The 17,281-nt window shown below is 45.9% G+C and overlaps 8 protein-coding genes across 8 annotated transcripts; 3 read left to right on the top strand and 5 right to left on the bottom strand.

Moving 5' to 3' along the window:
• Positions 1-288: 288 nt before the first annotated feature.
• On the top strand, positions 289-2,476 carry VTP01DRAFT_10196 (uncharacterized protein; the record flags this gene model as incomplete). Its single annotated transcript, XM_069378531.1, has 7 exons — positions 289-564; positions 626-783; positions 851-923; positions 989-1,138; positions 1,203-1,303; positions 1,359-1,535; positions 1,594-2,476. 7 exons carry the CDS (start codon positions 289-291, stop codon positions 2,474-2,476), a joined length of 1,818 nt encoding a protein of 605 aa, XP_069239621.1.
• Positions 2,477-2,666: 190 nt separating this feature from the next.
• Positions 2,667-4,415, bottom strand: VTP01DRAFT_10195 (uncharacterized protein; the record flags this gene model as incomplete). Its single annotated transcript, XM_069378530.1, has 6 exons — positions 2,667-2,771; positions 2,835-2,977; positions 3,037-3,408; positions 3,482-3,983; positions 4,043-4,265; positions 4,333-4,415. 6 exons carry the CDS (start codon positions 4,413-4,415, stop codon positions 2,667-2,669), a joined length of 1,428 nt encoding a protein of 475 aa, XP_069239620.1.
• A 194-nt stretch (positions 4,416-4,609) lies between these two features.
• On the bottom strand, positions 4,610-9,050 carry VTP01DRAFT_10194 (uncharacterized protein; the record flags this gene model as incomplete). Its single annotated transcript, XM_069378529.1, has 10 exons — positions 4,610-5,062; positions 5,127-5,739; positions 5,803-5,930; positions 5,991-7,174; positions 7,241-7,351; positions 7,410-7,691; positions 7,753-7,780; positions 7,840-8,148; positions 8,210-8,927; positions 9,004-9,050. The coding sequence occupies 10 exons, from the start codon at positions 9,048-9,050 to the stop codon at positions 4,610-4,612; spliced, it is 3,873 nt and encodes a 1,290-aa protein (XP_069239619.1).
• Positions 9,051-9,717: 667 nt separating this feature from the next.
• VTP01DRAFT_10193 (uncharacterized protein) lies at positions 9,718-12,135 on the top strand (the record flags this gene model as incomplete). The annotated part of the gene is made up of 4 exons (XM_069378528.1): positions 9,718-9,820; positions 9,881-11,814; positions 11,874-11,987; positions 12,052-12,135. The coding sequence occupies 4 exons, from the start codon at positions 9,718-9,720 to the stop codon at positions 12,133-12,135; spliced, it is 2,235 nt and encodes a 744-aa protein (XP_069239618.1).
• A 365-nt stretch (positions 12,136-12,500) lies between these two features.
• VTP01DRAFT_10192 (uncharacterized protein) lies at positions 12,501-12,817 on the top strand (the record flags this gene model as incomplete). Its single annotated transcript, XM_069378527.1, has 2 exons — positions 12,501-12,694; positions 12,808-12,817. 2 exons carry the CDS (start codon positions 12,501-12,503, stop codon positions 12,815-12,817), a joined length of 204 nt encoding a protein of 67 aa, XP_069239617.1.
• A 35-nt stretch (positions 12,818-12,852) lies between these two features.
• On the bottom strand, positions 12,853-14,830 carry VTP01DRAFT_10191 (uncharacterized protein; the record flags this gene model as incomplete). Its single annotated transcript, XM_069378526.1, has 3 exons — positions 12,853-13,426; positions 13,513-13,888; positions 14,032-14,830. 3 exons carry the CDS (start codon positions 14,828-14,830, stop codon positions 12,853-12,855), a joined length of 1,749 nt encoding a protein of 582 aa, XP_069239616.1.
• A 344-nt stretch (positions 14,831-15,174) lies between these two features.
• Positions 15,175-15,711, bottom strand: VTP01DRAFT_10190 (uncharacterized protein; the record flags this gene model as incomplete). The annotated part of the gene is made up of 5 exons (XM_069378525.1): positions 15,175-15,234; positions 15,302-15,413; positions 15,486-15,512; positions 15,590-15,605; positions 15,672-15,711. The coding sequence occupies 5 exons, from the start codon at positions 15,709-15,711 to the stop codon at positions 15,175-15,177; spliced, it is 255 nt and encodes an 84-aa protein (XP_069239615.1).
• Positions 15,712-15,928: 217 nt separating this feature from the next.
• On the bottom strand, positions 15,929-16,967 carry VTP01DRAFT_10189 (uncharacterized protein; the record flags this gene model as incomplete). The annotated part of the gene is made up of 5 exons (XM_069378523.1): positions 15,929-16,164; positions 16,236-16,453; positions 16,527-16,618; positions 16,684-16,809; positions 16,887-16,967. 5 exons carry the CDS (start codon positions 16,965-16,967, stop codon positions 15,929-15,931), a joined length of 753 nt encoding a protein of 250 aa, XP_069239614.1.
• Positions 16,968-17,281: the final 314 nt, after the last annotated feature.

Here is a 17,281-nt window from a genome sequence, read left to right as displayed (position 1 = left end):
TCCCCTCACCCAGGTTGCTATTGTTATTATTTTAATTACCTTGTAGAAGATATATACATATATCCTTTCGACTTTGTTTATGTTGTGCTTGTATACTACGAAATTATCCATTTCTGAAAGTATCTTTCACCCACTCCCTAGTCCGTAATATGTAGGTGTTTGGCGTTTACAATTTTCACACTGTGTTTATCAAATCCTTGCATCTTCTGTATGGCTTGCTTTCGATATTGATATGCCGTAGCACCGTTCAAATTAGTAGATGAATCGTCGCTCTGTAAATTCAAAAAAATGACCTTAAAATTTCTCGCTCTTCGCAGGACTTTTACTGCACAACCAGAGAAACTTATGAGCGACGATCTCAAGTCCTTCTCTTCATTTGACCTTGATCCACGCCTGTCTCGGGCGATCGTGCAGCTCAAGTTTACGCAGCCCACCCCCGTGCAAGCCAAGGTCATTCCCGTCGCCTTGGCAGGCAAAGATATCCTGGCCAGAGCTCGCACAGGTAGTGGCAAGACGGCAGCTTTTGTTATCCCCATTGTTCAAAAGATTCTTCAATCCGAGCAAGTATGTAACAACACACAACTCGGCAACAGTAGAGCGTTTGTCTGACAACCTAATAATATAGTCTTCCTCCAATGATCCCTCGATCAAGGCGCTGATCTTGGTACCTACCCGAGAGCTTGCTGAGCAAGTGACGACCCACGTACGCAAATTCATCGTCTACGCCAAAAATGATATCAAGGTCGTGAACCTTGCAGGACAAATGTCGCCTCAGCAACAAAGGTAAAAGAGATTTGTTTGCCTCAATAGCAAATTTGCAATATTGACAAGTTCTTTGCAAATGTAATAGACCACTGCTTGCTGAGAAGCCTGACATTCTTGTATCAACGCCTAGCAGAGCATTGGCACACTTGGAAGCAGGCGTAAGTTTCTTTTTATATAGACAAGATATAAGCCTTTCTTTGATATTAACGCTGCTGCGATGTAGAACATGGTCTTGAAATCGTCGTTGCAGAACTTGGTCATTGACGAAGCCGATCTGGTGCTTTCCTTTGGTTACGATGAAGATGTGCGCAAAATCCTCACCTTCTTGCCAAAAATGTACCAGAGCTTCCTCATGTCGGCTACGCTGACCGAGGTAAGAAAGAAAGAGACTGATTATGCAGCTTACTGTGGCAATTAATCGCAAATGTGTCTGGTAGGATATTGAAAACCTAAAGCAGATGATTCTCAGAAAACCTGTTGTCCTTTCCTTGGAGGATCAGCACGATGAAGCACAATTCCTTACACAATACGTTATAAAGTAAGTTATCGAGGGGATTTTACAATAGATCTTTGTTCTAAATATCCTTTGATAGATGCAATGAATTCGAAAAATTCCTCTACGCGTTCATCATAATTAAGCTGCGGCTCATTAACGGCAAAGTACTGCTGTTTGTCAACGATATTGATCGATGCTACAAGTTGAAACTCTTCTTGGAACAGTTTTCGATAAAATCATGCGTTCTCAATTCCGAACTGCCCCTCAACTCTAGGTGAGTACGACTCGGTAGTTTCCGCTTGTAAGATTATTTCTCTTAACTAGTTATTCAGATATCACATTGTTGAGGAGTTCAACCGTGGCATTTACCAGTACTTGATCGCATCAGATGAAGCGGATCTTAAAGGAGAAATGGATACGGACGATGAAGACGAAGAGGATGATGCACAGAAGCAAGGCAAAAGCAGCAGCGATAACAACAAAAACAAATCCAAGCAAGTGCGCGACAAGGAATACGGCGTATCCCGAGGCATAGACTTTCAGGACGTTACCGCCGTTATCAACTTTGATTTCCCCAAGTCGGCAAAGTCATATACTCACCGTGTTGGCCGCACAGCCCGCGGTGGCCAACGAGGTATCGCCATGAGCTTTGTCGTCACCAAAGAGCACATGCACGTGGACAAGGACGTTGTCAAGGACGTGGCACGTGGCCAGGATGTGTGCGACGAGAAAGTGCTCGCTCGCGTCGAGCGTTTGCAGCACAGCAAGAATGCCCAGTTGAAGTCATATACCTTTGAAAAGAAGAACGTGGAAGGGTTCAAATACCGTGTACAGGATGCATTGCATACAGTCAACAAGGCGGCGATCAAGGAAGCACGGATAACAGAAATCAAGCGCGAAATCTTAAACTCGGAGAAGCTCAAGGCACACTTTGAAGATAAACCCAAGGATTTGGAGTTTTTGCGGCATGATAAAGCCTTGCAGCCAGCGCGTGTCAAGGAACATTTGAGAAACATTCCGTCTTACTTGATGCCTCGCGTATCTGTTCCTAGCCGGGCACAAAATAGCAAGTTCAACGGACATGTCCCATTCGAAAACGAAAAGAAGCGGAAAAAGTCTGGCCATAAGGGTCCCGCAAAGGTAACAGAAGCAACCCATTATATCTACTGCATTTACGCTAACTCTTCATCTAGAAACGGAAAACGGATCCTTTGAAATCTATAAAGAAACATCGCTAAAAGTAACATCACGTGTCTCTCTCTCTTTCTTCATAGTCTTTTCAACTTTTGCATTGTATCTCTACCTCTCAATCATTTGTTTCAATGAAGCTCCTAGTCATTTATCCTTAATGCGATGCCCAAAAGTGAATAATTCTCCAAATGGTTTCGAGTTACAACATGCTCATTTATTCAGCCTTGGAAACAGCAACTTCATACAAGTATGCACCCAAGAGTTTGGTACCGTTAATGTAGTTGGAACGGTCAAGCTTTTCGTTGATAGAGTGGGCACCCTAAGCAACGGAGAGTTAGCACCGGCAAACATAGGCAGAAAAATATCATCGCTGTCAACTTACGTCGTCACCGCGACCCATGGGGAGGAGCAAGACGTTCTTATCAAGAGCGTCCTGGAAAGTCAAAGTGACTGGGATGGATCCACCTTCACGAGTCAAGTCGGGCTTGACGTTGAACACCTTTTCGACAGCCTTGGCGGCAGCGACTGGACATCCAGTTAGCGCGCGCATGTCTATTACGCCAATTCCAAACAAACATCCATACCATAGTTCCAGTGATCAGGGCTGGAGAGCCAGTGGTTACCAGCGTGGGAGCACTCGATCTTGATAGTGTTCTTGCTTCCGAGTTTCTGGAACTCCTCGGTTACGTACTTTTGAACGAGTTCAGTGACTTTGGCAGGGTCCATGTCAGGAACGGTACGGATAGAGAACTTGCCAACGACCTTGGCGGGCACAACAGTCTTGTCGCCAGGGCTGTAGAAAGCACCCTCAACGCCGTGAAGCGACAAGGATGGGTATCTCCAGCGATGCTGCAAAACATCACGCACTTCATCGTGGATATTAATCTTGTTGCCAACAGCTTCGTGTAATTCTCTCATTTCAAAGTGAATGCCGTCATAGGTCTTTTGCTCAGCATCTATCAAACATGTCTCTTTTAGTATCAAGATAACTAGATTACTACACGACGATATACAGTATTTTTGCCTTACCAGTCATGGGTCGGACCATGTCGTAGATACCAGGGACCAGGATCTTGCCCTGGGGAGTGACAAGCTTGCTCATAATAGCAAACAAATCGGTCATGGGTTCGTGCACGGTACCACCAAAGACACCCGAGTGAAGATCGCGTGCTGGGCCGCTAATGTGCAAGTGGAAGTAGGATACACCGCGGAGACCATAGGTCAAGCAGGGCTTAGTGGTGCCCAGCCAGTAGTTGTCCGAGATACACACAGCATCAACGTCGGCAAAGTACTTTTTGGCTTGGTCGTAGATAACGGCTTCCAAGCCCTCGGAACCGGATTCCTCCATACCCTCCAAGCAGAACTTTAGGTTGACGGGCAGTTCAAGGCCAAGCTTCTGGTGTGCATCCACAACGTTGATCCAACCGAGAATGGGACCCTTATCGTCGGTGGCACCGCGACCAATCAAGCGGTGCTGCTCATCCTCAACGAGTTCAAAGGGATCGGTGTTCCAACCATCTTGCTTCAATGCCTGAATAAAACATAATCAGTAACCGTCCTCGTTTTCACGTAGCTGCCATCTATACGCACAGGCTGAACATCATAGTGACCATAGACCAAGACAGTCTTCTTGGAGGGGTCAGTTCCAACAGTTGCCAACACGATAGGTGGAAGGGGCAACTCGGTGCCTTCGAAATTTTGCTTTCCAGGGTCGACAGTTTGAATGTTGACTGCACCTACAGCCTTGAGCTCCTCTTGCAGAAACTCGGCCATGCGGAACACATCCTTGCGATGGTTCGGGCTGGCGCTCACACTGGACGAATACACGGTACTCTTAATATTGTCGCCCACACATTCCCAATCGTGTTTGGCAAAATTACCTTGGAATTGCAACTGCCTTGCGAAGACGTTCAACGAAAGCGTCCTGGTTTTTCTCGACAAATTCCAAAAACTGGTTGACCATGACACAAAGAGGAGCAGTTATGCTGCACTTACAGAAAAAAAGAACTGGTAGCGTGCGAAAAACTCTTCTTTACTTCCCCGCCGCCGCTAGGAACACACGCGTTCTTCTTTCCGCTCGGGAAAACCGAGGCCCCGGAGCAGGCAGCAATGAGACATAAAAAGTGGGAAGTGACACAAGAAAGACTCCAAGAATGTTTATTTCAAGCAAATAGGGCAATGTCTCGAGATCCGCAATTTACCGCATTCTCCTTCGATTTCATGCCCACATGGCAACAAAAGCTTGATCTTTTGTATGCAAACACCACAGCTTTCAAAGCATCGTCGCTGGCATGCATGTTTGCATTCCGGGAATATTCGTTCACACGGTTCTTCGCAACGAACGTCTTCGTGATTGTATGCGTGGCATGGTAGTGGACACCTATGTCCACACTCGAGTATTTCTCCACAGTCGCGAGTGCATCCGCCTTCGGGTATAGGAGCAAAATCTACAGGCCATTGGACTTCTGTCACTCGGCTGTGTTTCTTGCATTGCAGCTTGAGACGTGTGCCAATCCGTTCGCGAGCATTATCCTCCAAATTGCCAATGATTTCATTCCAAAGATCGCTGCGTTCACATAACAAGCTTGCATTGCCCAAGATATACATGCCCTAATAAACCATATCGGCACGATAAGTATACATATTCATTGAAGCGTCATCAATGTTATATTACCTCTTTAGCACGAGACAAACTGACGCAGACACGGTTCGCAACCTTCAAGAAACCGATTTGGCCCTGGGCGTTGCTACGTACAAGCGAAAGTATAATGATCTTGTTTTCTTCACCCTGATAACCGTCAACGCTGCTGACTTGAATCAGACTTGTATCGAGGAGTGCAGTTCGTTCCTGACGAAGTTGCCTTTTGATCATCGATCGTTGTCCGGAATACATGGTGATAATCGTAATTTCTTCAGGGCTGTATCCTTGCAAAAGGAGATAGCGCGATAACTTTGCAGCCATGGCTGCTTCGTGTTCATTGCATTTGGAAGCTGTTTCAGGTACATGGCTCTCTGGTTCGTTGTGACTGAGGAAGAACACAGATTGCTCGACACCTCGGACTGGAGGACGTTTTGCGGGATCCTTGACATCGTCATGATCTTGCAGTGGTGGGTCGCTGTAGATAGGATCGACAAACATACGAATTTCAGGTCGCATACGACGTTGATGTGATAATCTTGTAAAGGGAATTTCATTCATGACCAAACGTTCGAACAATGATACGTTCAAAAAGTGCTTTTCCGCGAGTGCATGGACAGCATTTTGAGGACGAAGTTGCTGATGATCACTAGATGCAGACATATCATTCAATGAGACTCTTCACCGACATCACATCTTCCTTGCGACTTACCCAATCAATATCAAGTGCTGCAGCGACTTGGTTACTGCGGAAACAATGTGAGCTTCCATCATTTCTGCTGCTTCTTCTACAACCATAATTCGCGGACGTATTTGCTCCAACAAATCATGATATTTGGCCTGGATTGGGCTTTAGATATGGCTGCTCTTATACATAGTAACTAGACAGTGTTCACCTACCGCTGCAGTTGATGTCATACCAATTACTCGATTCTCCCGACAAGTTCTTGCGTCGCTGAGCATATTGAACCGACGTATCTCCTTGCAAACATTCTCATATCGTTTCATTAATTCTTTGAGATGCTCTGTATATTCTCTGTTTCGTAGTTCAGCCCACTTTTTGTGAGCCTTCAGTCTAACAGGAAGCGGCCACAGTGTCACATCGTCTTCTTCTTTCATCCACCGTTCCAGTACATAGTGTTGAGGCTCGAATACGCTTTCGTCAATCGCATTTTCAAAGAAGTTGAATTCATCAGTGTTGAAAGTTTTTGCAGTCTGGATCTTTTTGTAATTGATAATTTTGCGCTCCGTGCCAGCAGGAGCTCGGTTGCCTTCCACCAATCGACTGTACATTGTGCTAACGGTTGGGCTTTCACTCCATTGTTTTTTGTACGCGCGACCAATGTTGATAAAAGTGGATTTGTTGCCCCGCAAATCAGGTTCTTCGGCAAAGTTGAGTGTAATTTCACGCAATTCTTCTTCGTCCGCAAGATCTTCTTCGTCATTTTCGTCTTCGAAGACGAGACCTCGATTTTGCTCCAGCAGATCTTCTTTCATTTCTTCAGTAAAATCATACATCGGACTCGATCCATCTACGTATTCGATGGCATCGTGCAGCCATATTTCGACAGGATTGATATTCTTTTCTTTTTTTTCGGCCGCATAATTCGTATTGCCTGTATCCCAGTCGTTCTGGCTACTCTTAGCTTGTCGTTCATTTCGATTGCGAGATTTTCTAGGTGATGGACTTTGCGGTTGAGGACTCGGGGTGCTCGTGACCCAATCATCATCGTCATCGTCAAAAGCCGTATATTTTGTCGCTGCTGCTGTGACCTTTGCGCGCTTTTCCTCCATTTCTCCCAGCCGTTTAAGACTATCCAACTGTCGAGGATTGAGGGCTTTGATTTTGCGTAGGAATTCCAAGTCGACGCAAGGTTCTTCGTACATTTCTCGAAGCATTTCTGTTATAGCTTTCTCCACGCCTTTTCGCTGGCCGATAAGTCTGCCAAATCCAGGTTTTCTTTCTTGTTCCTTGCGTAACTCATACAACAGACGATCCTTGAGAATTTCGGATTTCGAACGACCACCGACACGAACAATTTTCTCTTCGTGGTTGTAAATATGTTCCAAGAACTGGTCCAACGCTGTAAATAAGATATGTAAGTCTACTTTCATGTTTCAAGTAAAGACTCTAGCTTTGAATAATTTACCGTGATTCGTTTGGCAAATACAGACAATCGGACCGATGGAATGTGGAAAGTTGTTCAAAAGTACACGCATTGCATATGTACCTACGAATGTCTTACCAGTACCAGGTGGACCTATACACTTTGTTTAGCGCCAAGGATATCACACGTAGACGATATCCTCATAGTTTACCCTGTACGATAGCGACATTGTTTGACAGTATTGTTTTCAATGCATCCATTTGCGTCGAATCCATTCCAATTTCGTATCTTGGCCAGATCTTCGTAATGTCAACAGGTTTCGCTTTCTCACTCATGCGACGCTTTCCAGCGGGATACATGGCGATATCATAGTGCCGTTTCACTGCAGCGTAGTGTGGCAATCGCACATTTTGCGAGACATCGACTAGGTATTCTGAGAAGGGCAGATCGTCGGATGGAATTGTCTGGAATACGGACAGGATATGACGATAAGCTATTGCAAGCGACATAAGTAATCATACAACAATGTTGTGATATCTTTACTTGCAACTTACCCTCAAAGTAACCGTCGGTTGCTTCTAACTGTGGTAAATACCGTTTAGTCAAGAGAAATATACTCAAAGTAGAAGCTATATGCGTACCATGACATATGTATCTTCTTCGCTAAGCGAGGGATCTCCAAAGCCAAGTGGCGTATTGTCGTTGTCCCGCTCAAGATGAATATCAATCATGTGTTCGAACCGACTGGATCCTTTCATTGGTTCCTCGCCTCTCATTACGACCGTGGCTATCTTCAAATCCTTTTCAAAATTGTCTTTTGATAGTAGGACGAGTGTTCCTTCAATGAGGCGTTTCGACTGTGGCCAGGATACTTTTGCGTAGTATGGAACTCTGAATCCAATCCGGTATAAAACCTGTCGTGATCCAAAGACAACAGCGTTGAGGCGCACCTGAACTTGTGGTTAGCCATTTCGCTTATCCCAAACACGAGTTTCTGAGCTTTTTTATTACATGCTCATATAAACGGAAATCTCGCGTAGGTGGATTTGGATCGCCTGGCGCTGTGGCAGTAGAAAGATCATTGTCTTTAGCTTTTGCCAGCGTTTTTCGATACGATTTGACAGCTTTCTGTAGCGGGATCAAGCAATCTTGTCGCAGCAATTCATAGTGCGTGTACAAATACTGATCGACGTTGTCGTAAGGTCCTTTGACGCGGTTGATCGGGATGCCCGGGATAGGCTTCAGTTTTCGACGCTCACTGGGATCCTGATAAATCTCCTGCATGGCTTCACGCTCATCGTTAAAGATATCCTCAGCGGTAGGGATTACAGGACGGTTGCGAAAAGACTCGTATTCTACGTTTTGAGAAAAGTATGGTTTATCAGGAATGTCCAGATTCAACTGAAAAGTGGCCGCTGCTTCGTCATCGCCGCCGCCGTCGTGGTGGTGGGTCCTTGTGCTGTATCGAGCTTCTGACTTGGGTTCATATCTAGCGGACTGGACCCATCCGTCACCGTTGTCGACGTTTGCTGCGTCTTCCCAGCCGCGCTGGGCATCCATGGCCCACTCCATCGACTGATCGATCTGCGGCCGGCCAAAGTCGAACTTCGAGCGTGTCAGCTGACGAGGAGGCGACGCATAGTCATCCTGCAAGACCATGAAATTGTTCGTTGTTAAGTCCAACCTGGCATTGACTACAGTTGGGCCACTGCCACCCGAATGGTATAGACTGCACACGAGCCACAAATGTCAAATAACTGATCTTGAGACGGGGTCAAAAGACTTTGCAGCCTTTTCGGATATACCTCGAAGTTGACCAGCCAGGCGGGCGTCTACCCAGTTCTCTTGACATAGCCTAATGTTCGCAGTAGGGAGGAGAGAGGAGTTGGCGGTGCTCAAAGACCAGCAATGAATGAAATGCAGACGGTGGATGGGGGCAGACGCAAGGTACAGTTTCTGCGAGATAATCGTCTATGTTGATAATATGTTATCACAATTTATCACAAACATAAGATAGTATTTACAGAATGGCAGCTTACTGTGGACTCGTTGTGAGGTAATACCGTTAGATACTGATGTGGTCAAATGCTATCGTCCATTTCTTTACGGGATGGACAGCTAAACGAAGATAAGCCCGCGCTTTTCCTCTTTTCGGATGAATAGCAATTCACAGCCATTGATCAGTTCTTCCCCATATGGATGATAGAATTTCTCACAAATAGTTTATGAAAATAATCAAATATGAAATAAGAATGCATTTTTTATCTTAATGAATACAAAGATGCTATGTATTTTAGTATGGATATTTTTGGTAGAGCTAGCAAACGAAGGCGAATAATTCACGAGGCAATTTGATCCAGCACAATCCAGCATAATGCTGTTGGTCACGATTTTTTCCTGAACTACCCTTGACGCGCAAAACTGACACGCATGTTGTAAGGCATTCCGTCGCCCGAATTCGACACAGCTGCTTGTGTGACACAGGATCAATCCTTTTCCATTTTTACTACTTGCTTTGAATGAACCGTGCAGACGATAAAGACAAATGGGAATTCGACGCGCCAAAATACTGGGATTTGACTAGACCTGATCAAGATTCGGACGCAGTCGACAATTGGTTTGGTATGGCTCGGTTGCTAAAGTGTGTACCTGATTGTTTCTAATTCTTTCGGTGCTTGTTAGCCTCGCATGGGTCTCCGGTTGCTTCCGCCTGCAGTTCCAGCCAAAGTCGCGACAGCAACAGGAGGACTATACGAGCAGGAGGCGCCGCAGCAGAGTCTTCTTCGACGATTCGGCGCGATGGCGACGGAAGACGTGAAACCAACTCCTTTGCCTCCCGGCTGCAGCAGCACCGTCCGACAATCAAGGGCGAAAGTCACAGCAACCATCCGAAGAGAAGAGATATTTTCAGCGCTTTGGCAGCGGCGCAAACAGCATCGTCAGCAGCCAAGCAAGTTTCGCCGATAGTTTCTTCTTCTTCGTCGTCATCTGCATCGAAAAGTCAACGAAATCCCCACAGCGACGTTCTGAAAGAGAAAAACGAGGACAAACAAAAGGATGCATTCCGTCGGTTGACAAACATTTCTTCTGCGCTTCGAAAATCGATTGCACCCAACGATGCATCAGAGGAATCCACGCAAAGTAAAGGAAAAGGTGTAGAGAGGAAAAGTGTACCTATACGGCCATCATCATCAACAACGACGTCGCAGAGGGTCAGAAGAAATATTGCATTGGAGTTGGAGAGCCGAAGGCTCGATAACGCTAATAACTCTCGAGAATCGGTACATGAAAGAAAGGAACCATCTTCAAAGCTGGAATCTTTCAAGGGAACGCAACGAGGAAGTGTATCATCGGATGGCGATTTGACGAATCGTTCAATATTATCTGTCAAGCAAGTTGATACACACAAACCACCTCAAATGTCGAAACGGAGTATCGATGAGGCCTTGAAAGACTTGGAATTGCATAAACGGAAAGATGAGGAGACGCAACATAATACCTCTAACTCGATCAACACCACCACTGTTGATAACGACACCGTAACTGACACGAATAACGACTTGGAAAAGGGCGCTGCTGCAAACACACATGCAGACAAAGACACGGAGTTCGACCTTGAAACTGAGCAATCTCAAAATGAAAAGGATGTTTCCGACGTTCCTTCACCGTCTCCGTGGGTACCGCCGCAACAACAAGAGATGGTTCAGTTGCCTGCACGCATCGAATCTACGCGCAAAATTAGCGACCGAGATATCACACGAAGAAGCAGTAGGTCTTCACTTACACAGCCTACTGCGAAGTCAGATATGTCGTTGCAGCAGAATCGATTATCAGTCAACAGTAGTACTACACAGTCGATACGTCGAAAGTCAACGTTATCCTCGATATCACATCGAACGCATCATACCGACATTGAAGCGCATACAATTGAATCTAATCGAACGAGTGGAGATCGGGAAGACACGCAAGACAGCAATGCATTCTCGCTCCCATCTCGACCTAAAGAACTGGACACTTCAGCAGAGTATCGTCGTTTATCAGTCAATGATACCCAAAAGATGCAACGTCGAGAATCAACGTTAACCTCTTCGTCACATCAGACTCAACGTACGACGGCTACTGAAAATACGATCAAATCTGCGAATGATGTGAGAAGGTCATCTAAACCTCAAACCGAGTTTTCAAACACAATTTTTTCAATTCAAAGAACTGCACAGGCTACCAGTGGTTTTGACGACAACGACGTCTTAATGAGACCCACCGATTTTGATGGATTGTTTGAAAAGATGCAAGAGATTAAACGGCAGTTACAGGTGGTCGCGAAAACATCGGCCATACGCCCTACTGAATCGCAGCTTACAAAAAATATGGGCGGTTTAACTCGAAACGACCCTCCTCGGGCTGTGGTGATAAGCAAAGACTCTATAGATGAACGGATCCAGCGAGCAAAGCGTATTATCGAAGAATCCAAGCAACGCAGCAAGATGTGGTTCGTCCGGGTCCCCGAGACGCATTCGTTAGGCTATCGGGAAAACCACTGGGTGCCAAAGAAGCGAATGCACTCTGGCGAACGAAACGAAGGACGCGAGGATGATAAGCTTAAGAAAAGTCGACATGTAAATATACCGGAATAGCAAAACCTGGACTGCTTGCTGATTTATAAAATTGTTTTCAGGACGACGAAAACTATGGCTTGGTCGAACAGGACGGCAGCAGACCATCCATTGCTGAACGGATAAAAAAGCTACAACAGTCTATTGATCTTGAATCTAATCGACGCACTTCTCGCGTAAGTACAAGGGTTTTCTCTCCTAGACATCGGTTTTGTTTGACGTTATTAAATCAAACGTTAGATCTTAAAACCGCCATACCTTCCCATCGAACCGACGATACCCAAAAGTCCTCACTTTGCCACAGATGCCAGACATAGGTCGTAATCTTAAAAACCAATATCATCACATACTCTTTTACCATAGTACAGATCAAAGTGAAAATACAATCCTTTTCATATGATAGATAATGGAAGTGTTACTAGAATTGTGAACCTGAGCCTTCGACTTTCCACCCAAGACATTATCGAGCCAGATCGCCATAAAAGAAAAGAGCGGGTGATTTGGGCATAAACGCTGCGGCTTTACAGACATTTTTGCTTCCTTTTCAGCAACCAAACTCTCTCCTCATGCAAAGCGCCGCCAAACCATGGCGAATAAAGCGCATGCCACTGAGTCAGTGGTATTATATGAAACTTAAAGTGTAATGCAGCAGCAATGTCTTATAATACACCCACCTCTAACCATTTTCCATGTCTGCATTTAGTTGGTGTGAGGAAGAAGAGGAAGACGCGGATCAAAAGCCAAACATTACAGAAGTGACGTTCCGCATGAGCATTCAGCAAGCTTTGCAGTCGACTTTTGGTATTTCTGGCATGTCGATCGTCGTTGACGTTCTCAGTTGGGACCAGTCAAGTAACACTGGATACATTCGTGTTGCTCAGAGGTAAAAAGCACGAGAAAAAGAATCGATATTTTTTCTTTCTTTTTATTTATTCAACAACAACAAACAATAACAGTGACATGGTGACGGTGTGGAACGCTATATCGTTACATCAGTTTCGAGTAGGCGATATTGGATGCAGCGTGGATATTCTGGACGGCTCAGCTAGTCTCATCAGCTTGATTTGAATCAAATTCAGGCGGCAGCACGACACCTGTCAATATCGTGAATTCTGCTTGCAACTCTGCTTCTTCTTCCTTCTTTTCCTCTGCTGTTGCTGTTTCTTGCACTTTGTCTGCTGCTTCGGTTTCTGCAGCTGCTGATGATTGGACCTGTTGGGTTTCTGGAGGTAGAGGAGGAGAAGATGATTCGACGTAAATATCCGGGTTAACAGCGTTGGTCGGTTGCCAATAGGGTGGAGCATTGTATGTGACGGAGGGCCTATATCTGTATGATATCTCTGTAAGGTGCTCGAGCCAGGCCTGCATATCTGGGGCGGATTTGGCACGATATGTCAATGTGCTCCGGTGTCCCTTGGCTGGTTCAACGGATATGTACGATGCGGTAGAGAGGGTGGTAGAAGAGGATGGAGAAAGCAAGGTTGAGTGGGACATGTTGTGCTTATCCTGAGGCTGGAGCTGGAATACCAAGTTGTGATGCAAATTCGTGGATAGGGTGGATACGTTGTAGTGTGGAACAAACAGCGTCGTATCCGGCCGATGCGGATAGTTTTTACTGGACTTGTACTCGTGAAGGAAACCAGCTACAAAAATGAGTAAATCCACCCAACGACAAGATGACACTGCCTAGGTAAAATATACTTGCCAGGAGTGAGAACATAAATGTGTTCACGCCATCGATGCAGCACGGACGAGTTACGTTCCATGCGAGCTGCGAAAACGGGTTGCAGTAGCGGATGAGCGTGGTTTGGATACTGCAGGCGATCGGGATGCCGGTATGGTGCGTCTTCTGGGATCAGCTGGCTGCGGAACCTTTCCACAAAATCGTGCCAGTCCCCATCAGTCTTTAACTGATCGATAGCTTGTTGCACTTCGGGAGCCCAGCGCTCTACAGATAATTGCTTCATATCATGCAAGATGCGCTGTTCCATAATAAGCACTTCGTTTTGCAGCCGCAGCACGGCTTCCTGCATCTTATTGGTATGCTGATAAACTTTGACCATTTGATACACGACTCCTGTATATACAATGAGTTGGCTCAGATTCTCTCACGTATTGTTCCCACTTGCATGCATATTTTTCACTAGGACCCCCTTCCAAATCAAAATAACCTACACTTGCCTGCATTGATCAACCACGGGTCCAGTTTTCCGTACCCACTATGCTGTTCAAAGTACGCAATCTGGCGATCCAGTTTCTCCAGCCGTCGCTTGGCTTCGCGGCGCATCTTGGCGAGTGTCGATACTTTTAATCGGTCATCCTTTTGTATCGATCGGATCATATCCTTGAGCTCATGCTTGATGGTCACCAAAACGGGCAATGCCTGTGTCTTGAGAAATGTAACGAACGCGGCGTGCTCGCTTGCACGTGCACGGTGATGAGCTTGCCACGACTCACATACGCGGCGGATACCCTCCGTGTACGCGAAATGTTTGGATAGGAGCACTTTGTACACTTCGCCATCGTCGTCGTCAAGGCTGCTGTTGTTATCTCCACCGCTGCCGCCGCCGTCGGACGAGCGAGACGCAACAAGAATGCCCTGAATTTTCTCGTATGCTTTTGCGACTTGATTTTCCACGGTTGCTAAGTGCGCTAGGTGCTCGCAAAGTCGCTTCATTAGCAAATACCAGGCTTCCAGTCGCTCTGTAAGGATGGCTGTGGGCCGGATGGCTGGATTTGCATTCTCGTCTTCAAGCACTATCCCGTCGTTGCAGTCAAATACCGGTGGATCCAATGCAACCTTTTGCACTTCTTTCTCTTTTTCTTCCTGTGATGATTGTTCCTGTTGTTGCTGCTGCTCTGAAGCGCACGTCTGAAGAGGGAAATTAAAAGTGGAAAGGGACGGAATCAGATGTTTGATAGAAGAAGCAGGAGAACCAATGGATCCCAAGGAGGTGTTGATAGGCGCGGGTCGCACTGTATTCAAGTGCCTTTTAAATCCAAAACTACCCGATGTCATGCAGCAGAGTTGTAAAGGTGTTAGGTAAAGTAAGTAAAAAGGACAAGTTCGCAAGGTTCCACAGAAAGAAGAATATTTAAATGGGCCTCGTCCAAATTACAACCGAGTTCATTTTACTGCTGCCATTGTTATTGTGACTTGCGTCGCTCTCTCATCATTTCACTCCATTTTTTTCGCTGCCATCTCTCTCCTCAGTCGATATCCACGAGACAAAAAGAAAATGATGGAACAAGATAAGTGGAAAGGCGTAAACGTGCGGGAAAACACTGGTGCTTATATTATGGACGTATGTGTGTGAACAAGCAAAAACCAGATTCTTTTACTTGATGATTGTTGTCATGAGTCTAAACTTCAAAGTTGGAGGGGTTGGTGCCTTCTTCGCGCTGAGCATCCCACTTTTCAATCTATATCATTCAAGTGGATAGGTTGGTATATGTGCGGTGCCTAGTTTGAACCTGTTCATGAACCTACCCAGCCGTTGGGGCACAAGCTGTGGAAAGCGCGATAGAATTGCTTGCAGGGTTCAAATTCCTCACCACGGGCATTGACGCACTTGTAGTAGTCGACGTAGTTTTGCCAGCAGCTATTGTCCAAATATCCCACCTTAGTAACCTTCCTCCATGCATTCACAAACAATATAATTCAGATAACGTACTGCTTGGTTTGGTTGGTGTTGGGGAAGCTGCAAGGTTAACAAGGTGATGGTTAAACAAATTGTGGCGTGATAGATTCGGTTTACAAGTGCCGTAAATTGCTTACCGGGCATCAAAACCGGCTATACAAGGAAAAGCGAATGTCAGTGCAAGGTTGCGTTGTTAGAGACGAGATATACCAAACGTACCGGTGGTCAACTTGACATTGGTTTCCTCGACGTCAGACATGGTTTCAAGAGCTGAATGCAGAGAGAGCGTAAAAAAAATTGCGCGTGGCAAATCTGTTTTGATTCAAGGGCCAATCGGGCTCAGAAACCTTCGACGTCATTACAATTGCGAGCGGCCTTCCTGCTCCTCCTCCTGGTGACAGAGAAAAAGCATCAAAGAATGGATGGAAACCATCTTTTTTATTCACACATTCCATAAACATTTTTTACAAATAATTTTACAAAGAGGCGTTGCAACCAAGATGCTTGATAAAGAACGAGTAGATACGGTTCCAAGCAGTGTCGCGAACGGCCTGCTCAGCGGACACGGGCTCAATGGACTTGTCGACGAAACCGAGTTCCTTGCGCTTTTCGATCGACCAGTCGTCGTCGTTGAGGAAAGCATGTCCCTGCTCGGGGTAGCGATAGATGGTCACATCCGAGGCATTCTTGAGCTTGGCTTCCAATGCATCGGCTAACATAGACTTTTAGTTAACGACAACCTCGTTCGCTTAAAAGCACATAGATAAGGGCACAAAAACATACCAGCAGCAGGATCACTGAAGCCTGCCATGCTATCCTTGCCACCAAAGTGGCCTTGCACAGCGGTTGCATTGGTGATCTTTGTCACGTCGAACGCGTCAGCCGATGGAGTACCGTAGCACGTGACAGCAGCTTGCAATGGCTGTTCTGTATCAGCGAGAACAGTAGCAAGTACCAGAGAGAGTGCACCGCCCATGCAGAATCCAATAGCACCGAGCTTGCTGCATCCAAAGTATTAGCATCATCAAAAACAGCCAACTAGAAAAAGAAAAAAAGAAAATAGAGATAGCTTGCCTGTATCCCTGCTTGCGCAAATGTTCAGCAAGTTGCTTCATTTCCTTGGCAGCTACCTGCCAGTCCAAGTTGGACATCAAGTGGCTAGCTTCCTAGATACAATGGTTTTAGTCTGCGTGCATTGTCGTGAATCGAAATACATAGCAACCACGCGCACCTCAGCGGTCAAACCGATCTTGCCCTTGTACAAGTCAGGAATAAAGGTGTGTGCACCAGTGTTGTTAGCGATTCTCTGGCCGTGGTTCTTGATGGTGTCATTGATACCCCACCATTCCTGCAGAACCTGTTTATCGCGAGCGCGGATGTCAAAACGGGCCGCGCTTCTTTTTTATTTTGAAACGGGTACAAAGCACTACTTACAATAATAGCAGCACCGTCGAGCTTCTTGGCAGGACCTTGGGGCTCAAAGGAGTAGATCTTGAAGGGCAATTCACTGGACATGGCGGCTGTGTGTACTATATGCGTGTGAAGCAAGAGTTCCAAGTCTCGGACCTTGCCTTTTCTTGACGCTCTAACGATTTCTCCGCACACTGCATGTAGAACAGGATCGAAGTTTTTCGCGGATCTGTCTCACCAATTACCACAGCTTCGCGCATATCATATCTGTATCTATTACGGATGACGGGCTTACTGCAAATATTTTGATTTCCATATTCAAATGTCAGTTAAATAGCATTAGCCTAGGTCGTTGACTTCTTAATCTGGCGTTTCCAGTTAAGTAAGCGAGAACTAGCGGATAATAGAATCCCCGCATT

This window comes from Rhizomucor pusillus (assembly GCF_041956525.1).
Source record: "Rhizomucor pusillus strain CBS 183.67 unplaced genomic scaffold VTP01scaffold_8, whole genome shotgun sequence".
In the NCBI taxonomy this organism is placed as follows: Eukaryota; Fungi; Mucoromycota; class Mucoromycetes; order Mucorales; family Lichtheimiaceae; genus Rhizomucor; species Rhizomucor pusillus.
The sequence above is the reverse complement of the archived record's forward strand: the minus strand, read 5'-3'. Positions and strand labels throughout refer to the sequence as shown.